This window comes from Equus caballus, chromosome 25 (assembly GCF_041296265.1).
Source record: "Equus caballus isolate H_3958 breed thoroughbred chromosome 25, TB-T2T, whole genome shotgun sequence".
In the NCBI taxonomy this organism is placed as follows: domain Eukaryota; kingdom Metazoa; phylum Chordata; class Mammalia; order Perissodactyla; family Equidae; genus Equus; species Equus caballus.
The window spans coordinates 39,840,329-39,850,323 of record NC_091708.1 but is presented as its reverse complement, the minus strand read 5'-3'; the positions used below and the strand labels follow the sequence as shown (position 1 = coordinate 39,850,323).

Sequence of the window (9,995 nt, the reverse complement as noted above, 5' to 3'; positions counted from 1 at the left end):
CATGTAATTGTAAATACAATAAATGACCATGTAAATGACCTGGGGACAGAGTGCTGTTCCCAAAGACAGGAAGAAGGTCAACACATTATATTGAGATGAAGAATGGAAGTTTCTAGGCAGAAGTTGGCAGGGCCTCATAGACTGTCAGAAGAACTCAGTAAGTGGTAGCTATTGCCAGTATTTTTCTCCAGTTGCGAGCTGGTGACAAAAATGCCACACTATGGTCTGGAAACCGGCATCCATTCTCAGCTAATCTGGATGCCCAGTGCTCTCTCCAGTGCTGTAAAGGCCCAGGGTCATCCAGGCACCGAGTGGCATAGCAGGTGAGCTCCCCAGCTGGGCAGAGGCCAGGAGAATCTGATCCCCTCCCCTATACCCCTCCCCCCACCTTGGCACCACTGACTTTTACTGACCTGGGGGTGGGGGTCCCTGGGACCCTGGGGAAGCCATGGAAACAGCTGGCAGGCCTGGAAAGGCCTGGAAAAAAATCATTGAGGTATGGGGAGCTCATCCCCATCCCCTCCTCTTTCTGCAGGAATTCCAAGAGCTCAGCATGAGGCTTCCCTCTTGACAAGGCCATGGTTCTGAGGTAGGCCCCCGGCCTCCCACACCCTCCACACCCTCTCTCTGCCACTGGGAGCCCTGGACTGAGATATAGTGGCACAAGGAAGGCTGAGGCACTGGTGTCGCAGTGCTGGGCAGGTCCTCGGACAACCCCTGGTTCCAGTCCCAGCTCTGCTCCTATTGCCTCATTAGTAAAATACAAGTAACAGTACCACCTCCCTCCTTGGGTTGTTGGAGGTGTCAATGTGAGAATGCCTCTCAAGTACTTAGGCACATAGTACACCTGTAAATACACTGCAGCTCTCATCATCGATGGGGAACTGAAGCATAGGAAAACCAACCAGGAGGGCTTGTGGCCTGTGTTCTAGTTATTCCAGGCAATTCTTTGCCCTTCTCTGGGCCTTAGTTGTCTTATCCACACAGTGAGGAGCTGGCCCCCCAAAAGCTCTAAAGGCTCTGCCATCTTGGGAGTGTTTCTGGTTCTAAGTCCCAAGATGGGGCCACCCACTCCTCCAACCATACTTGTCACCCTGCCCGTCCCCACTCCTTAGCTCTGATCCAAGGAAAATGACCCTGCAGCCTCGCAGCTGCCTCCTCCACCTGCAAACACAGCAAGACTAAAACAGCTCCTGCCCCTTAGGTCCTTCCTCTGAAGCCCTTCTTCTGAGTGTCACCTCACGAAAGCCCCACAGTAACCCCAGGAGGTGGGTACTGCTCTCATTCTCCTTTTACTGATGATGATATGGGCTCAGAGAGGGGAAGGGACTTGTCCTGAGTCGTTCTGCTAGAAAACAGTGGAGGAGTTAGGAATTTGAGTCCCAGTCGGCCGACTTCAGACCAGAGACAGGACAAGCAGCTGAAGCTCAGGCTGGAGGGAAAGTCTGCCACAGGTTGCCAGTCATGGGAGAAACAGACACGTGACCTGATGGGAGCCTTTATTCAGACAGTGGGGACTCACCTCCCCCTACTTAGGCCTCTGGAATTGGGTGTAGCCCTCACTCCTGCGAGGATACCTAGCTTGGCACCCAGAAAACCCTGGTTGGCAGGGAGGGTTCTGGAACAGGGGGTGTGGATCCAAGACATCTCATATGAACCTAGACAACTGATTCCTGGTCACATGTGGTTCTCTTTGGCTAAGTCCTGGCTTGCCTGGGAACCCCACTGCACAGACTGCTCCCTCCTGGGTTGGCCCTCAAAGCCACTCAGCAGTGGTTACGACAAATTCTGATAAATGATGTCCCAGAGTCAGTGTTCAAAGAAAAGGAACAAAGGTATTGGCAAAAGAGTCCTCTGCCCCCAGGGGAAGCCAGGCCAGGCCCCCCTGGTTCAGCGGCTCAGGGCCTAGGCCAGGCCCTCGACATGCAGGGGGGATCCGTGATGCCCAGCTCCTCCCGTAGAGCCCTGAGGGGCTGCTCCCAGCGCCGCTCGTAGTACAGGTTGAGGACACACGGGGCCCTGCGCCCATTCTGAACTGCCCATGGGATCAGCTCAGAGACCAGCACTTGCAGGCTCCTGTGGGGCAGCAGAGGAAAAGAAGACATAAGGTCCGAGGGCTGGGCACACTGTGTGCCCAGCAGTTACTGTGCATTTTCATGTTCATCCCCACACAGACCTAAGGAGGAGGTAGTTATTATTCCCATTTTTCAGATAAAGAAACAGAAGCTCAGTGAGGTAAAATCCTGTGCCCAAAGCCACACATCTTGAACATGCCAAAACCCAGATTTAATGTGAGGGCCACCTAGCTCCAGAAACTAACGCTACCTTGTCCCCCCGGCCCCAACTCCATCATTCTGACCTGCCACTGAGGCCTGGCCCAAGAGACCCCAGGGTCCCATGAAACGTCCATGCTTCATTCATTGCCCCAGAGACCCTGTGCCAGGCCACTGTCACCTCTCTGCCCCATTCTTTCCACTCTGGCTTCCTGGAGAACCACTGGGGTATGCGCAGGAAGGCTGCATGCTCTTCCCATTTCCTGGAGCCCTAGCCCCTCTCAATTCTCCCCCGGCCCTTCGCCACTTGAGAACTTACTTGGCACTCAGTCGAATTGGTCCAAAAAGTGCACCCAGGATGCACATGGGCAGGCCAGTCTGGACAGCCTCAAACCACTTCACCACAATCTCTCCTGGGAGGCAGGGCGGGGGAGTGGGAAGTGAGAAGGGGCCAGGAGGAGAGGCCAGTGGTGTGCATGGCAGGGCACAGCAAGGTGTCTGCTCCTCTCTGACCTCTACCAGGGCTCGGCCATGCCCAGTCCCCACCTGTGCTGGGCTCCTTCCTTGAGGTGAAGGGGAGGGTCCAAGAAAGAGCAGAAGGAAACAAGGGCTGAAAAGGAAGCCTGGGTCAGAATGCAGAGGACTCCCAATAGCCAGGCTGGTACCTACAGGTCTTAGGGAGCTGCTGAGAGTTTCAGAGTAGGGAGCCCTGATGCTTGGACGCCGCCACATCAGTACAGGAGCCACAGAGGCAGTGGGGATAGAGGAGAGGGCACGCGTGGCATAGATGCTACCAAGATGTTCGGGTTAAGTAGAAAATGAGGCACTGAGCCAGCTAATTGGTGGGTGGCAGAGATAGGTGAGCCCTGCCCTGGTCCTGAAGACAGAGCCAGGTGGACAGGCTGGCTGGAGGGCCTCGCCCCACCCACCCTCCACTCTCGAGGCAGCTGGGAGGGTGGCACTCACCCAGGATGTTGGTGGGCATCCCCAGCAGGGTGTGGAGCATGTCGTGCACCTCCCGGTACCGCTGGATCACGTACGCTAGCTCCTCATCATCCACGAATCGGGTGGGTGCCCGGGTATCTGGGGAGACCCTCTGACAACCATGAGCCTCCCCTAGACCCCTTCCCAACCGTTCCCAGGACCCAATTTGCCAGCCGCTCCTTGGCTCTACCAAACTCTCATCAAACTCATGCCCCACCAAGTATCTCTGGGGACTTTGTTTCTGTGCATACCTGCCGCCAGGAGTCCTTGGGCAGGGAAGGTGGTAGAATTGGCACCCCCTTGGCCTACCCCAACTCACACATAATGTATGTAGCCTGCTGGAATCTATGGCAAAGCAGCCCCTGAGGGGAGGGGGAAGTGGTTGTTGTTTAATGGGTATAGAGTTTCAGGTTCACAAGATGAAGAAGCTCTGGAGACTGGTTTCATAACAATGTGAATATACTGAACTGTTCATTTAGAAATGGTTAGGGCTGGCCCAATGGTGCAGCGGTTAAGTGTGCACGTTCTGCTTTGGCGGCCCGGGGTTTGCCAGTTCAGATCCTGGGTGCGAACATGCCACTGCTTGGCAAGCCGTGCTGTGGTAGGCGTCCCATGTATAAAGTAGAGGAAGATGGGCACAGATGTTAGCTCAGTGCCAGTCTTCCTCAGCAAAAAGAGGAGGATTGGCGGCAGATATTAGCTCAGGGCTAATCATCCTCAAAAAACCAAAAAGGTTAAGAGGTAAATTTTGTGTTATTTTTTTTAGTCATAATTAGAAATAAAATGGGGGGGCGGCCCCATGGCCGAGTGGTTAAGTTTGCGCGCTCTGCTGTTGTGGCCCAGGGTTTCGCCAGTTCGGATCCTGGGCACAGACTATGGCACTGCTCGTCGAGCCATGCTGGGGCAGCATCCCACATGCCACAACTAGAAGGACCCACAACTAAAAATACACCACTATGTACCTGGGGGCTTTGGGGAGAAAAAGGAAAAATAAAATCTTAAAAAAAAAAAGAAAGAAAATGAAAAACAAAAGCCCCCACGGCCGCTGATCCTTTGCATGAGCCGCTCCCAGCCTAGGGTGCTCTCATTTTCACCTTGATTAATTCCTACTTAGCCTTTTTGACTTAGCTTAAGTGTCCCCTCTCGGGGGAGGCTGTCCCTGCCCTTCAGACTGATGAGGCCCACATTACGGTCTCTTGTAGCATCCTGTACCTTTCCTTGGCGCCCAAGATGACCGTACCATAATGTTTACTGCGTGTGAGCGTTAAGGTGCCCTGCTAGACCTACACGGTCCAGTACAGCAGCCGCACACCACATGAGGCCACTGAGCCTTGAAAAGTGACACGTTGCAATTGAGATGTGCTGTGCATATGAAAAATACACACTGGATTTCGAAGACTTAGTATGAAGAGAATAATGTGAAATCTTAATAATTTTAAAATATTGATTACATGTTGAAATGATAATATTTTAGATATATTGAGTTAAATAAAATATGTCATTAAAAATAATTCCACCTGTTTCTTTTTGCTTTTATTAAAGTGGCCAGCAGCAGACTTAAAATTACCTCTGTGGCTTGAGTTCTGTTTCTATGAACAGTGTCGCAGCAGCCTGTCAGGCGCGAGGACAGGGCTGGCTCTGTCTGGCTCACTGTAGGAGCTCCAGGGCCTGGTGGATCTACACCTCTTGCGTGAGTAAAAGGCCAGCCCCCAGGCACTTTCCTGATCCAGGAAGGAACATGAGCCATCCTCCTTTACCTACCTACCCTTCTGAGTGCTCAGGAGCACCCAGAGTGGGAAGAACCTGGTCTTCCTGTTCCCAAAACATGGCCTCAGCCTGTCCAGAGGGCGAGAGATTTGACATCTTCATGGCTTTCGGGCTGCTGGCTCAGTGCCATGGTCTGTGGCCTCCTTGGGTACCAGGTCCTAATTTCTTCTGCAGGGTTCTCCGTGCTATACGAACCTCAAGGCGATCACAGTGAGAGCAGCTACTTGTTTTCTTCTTCTTCTCCCCAAAGCCCCCGAGTACATAGCTGTATATTCTAGTTGTAGGTCCTTCTGGTTGTGCTATGTGGGGTGCCGCCTCAGCATGGCTTGATGAGCAGTGCTAGGTCTATGCCCAGGATCCAAATCTGCGAAACTCTGGGCCGCCGAATCAGAGCGCAAGATCTTAACCACTTGGCCATGGGGCCAGCCCCGAGAGCAGCCACATTTATTGAGTACCTACCATGTGCCAGCAGTGTATGATGTCTTTTACATGTATTATCATACTTCACCCTCATGATCATCTAGGGGGTAGATACTGGTATGAGTCTCAGATACAGAAAAGGAAAATAAGGCTCAGAGAGATAAAGTAACTTGCCCAAGGTCACACAGCTAATCAAATGGCTGAGTCAGGACTTGAAACAAAGTCTGCTGGATTCCAAAGCCAGTAGTCTTAATACCCATTATTAGTAAGCCATCTAAGTACCCTGGAAGATAAACTTTAGGTCTCCTTACCTCAGATAAGGAATCTGAGGCTCAGAGAGATCAAATGATTTTCCCAGGGCCATAAAGCTGGGAAAAGAGGCAGGATTCTGACTCAGGCTACGATGAACTCCAGAGCCCAGGCCGAGCCACCTGTAATCTTGATGTCACCAGGATGACCATACCTCCTGCCAACATCAGCCTCAGGGAGGTGACTTCACCTTGAACCTTGACTTAATCTCTGCTGGGACAAAGGCATGCCTTCCCATTCTGTGTGCTGCTGCTTTCCATGTTCTACAAGTGTCACAATCTCTAGGGCTGTGACCAGACAAGGTGCCCATGGAGGCCCTGGCAGTCCCACCTCCTCCATAGCAACAGGACGAAAGGCGCTGGGGAACCTCAGAAGGTTGTCCCTCCCTGGGTGGCACTTGGGGCAGGTCACCCTGATGGGTTTCCCACTGATGAAATAACTTGTATCCTGGTGAAATCTGAAGGAGATGGTATAAAATGGGGCAGAGGCAAGTGTCAGGACAGTACGAGGAACAGATTATTTTTTCAGGGACAATAACCTTGTAGAGCAGTGGTTTTCAACTGTCCACCAGGGGACATTTGCAATGTCTGGAGACATTGGTGGTTGTCACAACTTAGGGAGGTACTGGTGTCTAGTGGGTGGAGGCCAGGGATGCTGTTAAACATCTTACAATGGACAGGACAGCCTCCACAACAATTATCTGACCCAAAAAGTCTACAGTGCTAAGGTTGAGACACGCAGTTCTAAAGCCACCTTGGCTCACTCCCTCACCTCCTCCAGCTGGCTGGCTCCTGCAGCTGGGCTGGACAGCCACTTGGCAGACGTGGTTTGATCGGGTGTGTAGGTGTTGGAGGTGGGTAGGGAGAGGGAAGGTGGCCAAGCTGTATCCTAAGGTCCCTTTATAAATCAGATCATGCAACTACCCAGCTGGAAACCTGCAATAGCTTCCTATTTGCTCCTATTACAAAATGCAGACTCTTTCTCATGACTGGCAGGGCGTGGCCCAGCTGACCTCCCGGCCCCCTGGCTGCCTGTCCCTGACTCACTCCTCTATGGCCACAGTGGTCAGTTTTCCTGTTCCTAAACACTCAGAGCCTTGCACTTGCCAGTCCCTCTGCTCAGAATGCTCCTCCTCAGCTCTCCTCAGGGCTGGCTCCTCCTCATCTTCCAAGTCTCCTCAGAGGGGCCTCCAATGACCACCCTATCAGAAGTGCCCCCGCTCCAGCCCAGCCCTCTATCATGTTGACTGCTGTCCTCACAGCACCACCTGCCAGAATGGAAGCTCCACCAGGGCAGGCTCTCTGCTGGTTTCATTCACTGTATCCCAACTGCGGAGAACAGTATCTGGTATGTTCTAAGTACTCGATAAATATCTTGCCTAATTTTTATATGAATATTTTTTCTTTTACTGTTTTATTGTCTACTTCCCCAACTGGAATATTAGCTCCATGAGGGGGGACCTTGTCCATCTAGTTATCATTCTATCCCAGCACCTGGAACAATGGACGGCACACGGCAGATTCTGAACAAATGAATGAGTTCCTCAGTAACTGAGACTCTTCCCCCACCCCCCAGCCCCTGTCCTCCCTGCCTGGGGCTGCAGAGTGCCACAACGTGTCATACTCTAGGGAAAGCACTGTCCCTGGAACAGGGGATACAGTGCAGCAATTAAAGAGCACAATCTGGGTTTGAATACTCCATTAATACTGGCCTCCATTAATACTGGCTGTATGAGATCAGCAAGTTGCTTAGCTGCTCTGAGCCTCAGTTTCCTCATCTACTAAACGGGGATAATAATAGAACACACTTGACAGGGTTGCTGGGAGGACGCAGTGAGATCATGTATGAGCCTGGCATCTGGCATGCAGCAAGCGGTTAATAAATGTTGGCTAGTATTACTGCTTGGAGTAACGTTCCCAGACTATTTGCCTGTCCAAGGGAAAATGACAAGCCTTGGCACAAAGGATTGAAAAGCACTCCTGCCCATAGTGGCAGCTCAGGGTTCCTCCTTCCACAGGACATCACTCCTGTGCCACTCCTCTGCCCTCCCGGTGACTGCAAAGTGCACAGAAGCTAGAAACTCACATTCACATCCAGGAAACGGAGATACTCGCGGCCGAGGGAGCCCTCAGGCAGGCTCTGGAGCTTGCCCAGGTCAAGGGTGGAGAGTGAGATTCGGGGTCGTTCTCTACAAGGCAGAAGGCAGGACTTAGTTACTGGGAGGGCACCAGCAAAGGCAGGTGAAAGGTCCAGCTAGAGCAGGTGGGTTTCGTGAAGGGGCAGAGAGCAGCAATGGGGCCATATGTCCTAATGGAGCACCTTCTACTAGCCAAACCAGTGGCAGGGGCTGAGGAGACTACCACAAGCTAAGGATGTGGTTCCTGCCTGTCAGGATACAATCTAGGCAGGCAGGCCTCACATGTGATCAGGGTACTCACAAAGGGCACTGAAGGTAAGGGTGTGGGGTACAGCTGGCGTGTGTTATGGGAGCTTAGTGAAGGCACAGAGCCCTGTGGCTGAAACTGGGCTGAGGCCACCACATGGCACTACCCAGGGGTCATCATAATGTCTATATGAACAGTACCCCCGGAGTTGGGCAGTGCCCAGCCTGTGCAGCCATCCATGGCCAGAGTACAAGAAGGGCTCCCGAGAGGAGCACAATGTGACCCCACAGAGAATAGGATCCCCAGAGAATGCTCCTCATCGCTCAGGCAGAGCTGGGACTTACTGCAGGATCTGGGAACCCTCTGGATCCCTCCTCATCTGATCCCTGAGGACCTTCAAGGCACGGCGTCCTGTGGTCTCCCCTAGAACTGCGACCATGTCTGAAAGGAAAGAAATGGAGATAAATGGAGGATACGATCTTAGGCAAGTTACCTGATCTAGTCTGAGCATTAGTTTCCTACAAGATAAAATATCTACCTACCTCTTAGTTATGAGGATTCATGTTAAACTTAGCATATCACCTGGCACACTGTAAGGGCTCAGCATATCTAGAGTTACTATCATCAATGCTATCAATCTAAAAGGATGAGGTGGCTCTGGTCAGCACAGTGCTTGAAAGAGTTTATAAATCACCTTCACACCCATTATCACAACAGAATATCATGTCTCCATTGACGGGTACAGGCTTTGGCATGAGAGAGTGCTGGGTTTGGACCCAGGTGCAGTCACTAACTAGGTGGCCTTGTGCAAATCACTTCACGATTCCAAGCCTCCTGTCCTAATTTATGAAGTGCAGATAACACCCTTCTTATAGGGTTAATGTGAGAAATCAAGAACATCATGCATATAAAACGCTTGGTGCAGTGAGCAGCTAGCATAAGTGCTCAGTGAGCATTTAGCATTACTGTTTTTATTAGTAGGAGTAATAGTACTTTCCGACTTAAGATCCTGGAAGGCATGGGAAGGACCCTGTAGGATCCTAGGATGTTCTGTTCATACATCCAACAAACATTTATTGTATGCCATGCACTATCCAAAACGCTGCCAATACAGGAGAACGGGGCAGTCGTGTCCCTGACCTCATAAAGCTAATTTCTAGTACGACGTTATAATTTGATAGGTGCTCATAAATCATCTATTTAAATAGTCCAGAGGTTCTCAATGTGGCTGGATGACAGAATCTCCCGGGGAGTAGTTAAAAAAGGCAGAAACTCAGATTCCGCGTCCCTGCTCCCTCCGCTCCCCACTCCCGGCAGATTAGGATTGAGTCAGTTTAGAGTGGGATTCAGGCATCTGCATTTTCATGAACGTTGTGGGTGATTTTGAGGTGCAGCCAGGTCTAGTCCCCAGTTACCCATAGGAAACCGAGGCTCTGAAAGAGATCAGGACCCGCCCAGGTTTCAAGGGCCCCCGGGAGCGTCAGGCACGGGCTGCCTTACCGTGGCGATACGGGTTGTAAAGCGCCATTCCGGCAGAGCCGGCGGCCAGCAGCGCCTTCTGCAGTGGGGAGGTGGGGATGTGTTCAGGGTAAAGCAGGCCAGCGCCATGGCTCGCGGCTCGGAGGGGGACATCTGCAGGGCAAGAAAAAGGCCGCGGGTCAAAGATGCACGGGGCCCCCAGGACTCCTTCCCGCCTGGGCCACTTGCCTGCAGCAGGCCCGGGAGGGCCCTGGAGCGGGGGGAAGGGGCGCAGGGCCCGGCGCAGCAGCGTCGCCATGGCAGCGGGCGCTGTCGGACGTCCGCGGAAGGATGGCGGGGCAAGGCCGACGCCCCAAACTTCTCCGGCGACGGAGCGCCG

The 9,995-nt window shown here is 52.4% G+C and overlaps 1 protein-coding gene across 1 annotated transcript; it reads right to left on the bottom strand.

Annotated features, from left to right (window-relative positions):
* Positions 1-1,482: 1,482 nt before the first annotated feature.
* On the bottom strand, positions 1,483-9,976 carry COQ4 (coenzyme Q4). Its single transcript, NM_001434700.1, has 7 exons — positions 9,845-9,976; positions 9,638-9,769; positions 8,482-8,578; positions 7,839-7,941; positions 3,240-3,369; positions 2,593-2,686; positions 1,483-2,076 (listed from the first exon to the last, which is right to left on the bottom strand). Exons 1-7 carry the CDS (start codon positions 9,912-9,914, stop codon positions 1,899-1,901), a joined length of 804 nt encoding a protein of 267 aa, NP_001421629.1. The 5' UTR covers positions 9,915-9,976; the 3' UTR covers positions 1,483-1,898.
* Between the last annotated feature and the right edge of the window lie 19 nt (positions 9,977-9,995).

Excerpts from the sequence above, each read along its gene's own strand:
- COQ4 (NM_001434700.1), bottom strand. The coding sequence starts at position 9,914 with ATGGCGACGCTGCTGCGCCGGGCCCTGCGCCCCTTCCCCCCGCTCCAG. Across the intron at positions 8,579-9,637 it reads TTACAACCCGTATCGCCACG|ACATGGTCGCAGTTCTAGGG; the intron begins GTAAGGCAGCCC and ends CTTTCCTTTCAG. Across the intron at positions 2,077-2,592 it reads CCAATTCGACTGAGTGCCAA|GAGCCTGCAAGTGCTGGTCT; the intron begins GTAAGTTCTCAA and ends GCTGCCCCACAG.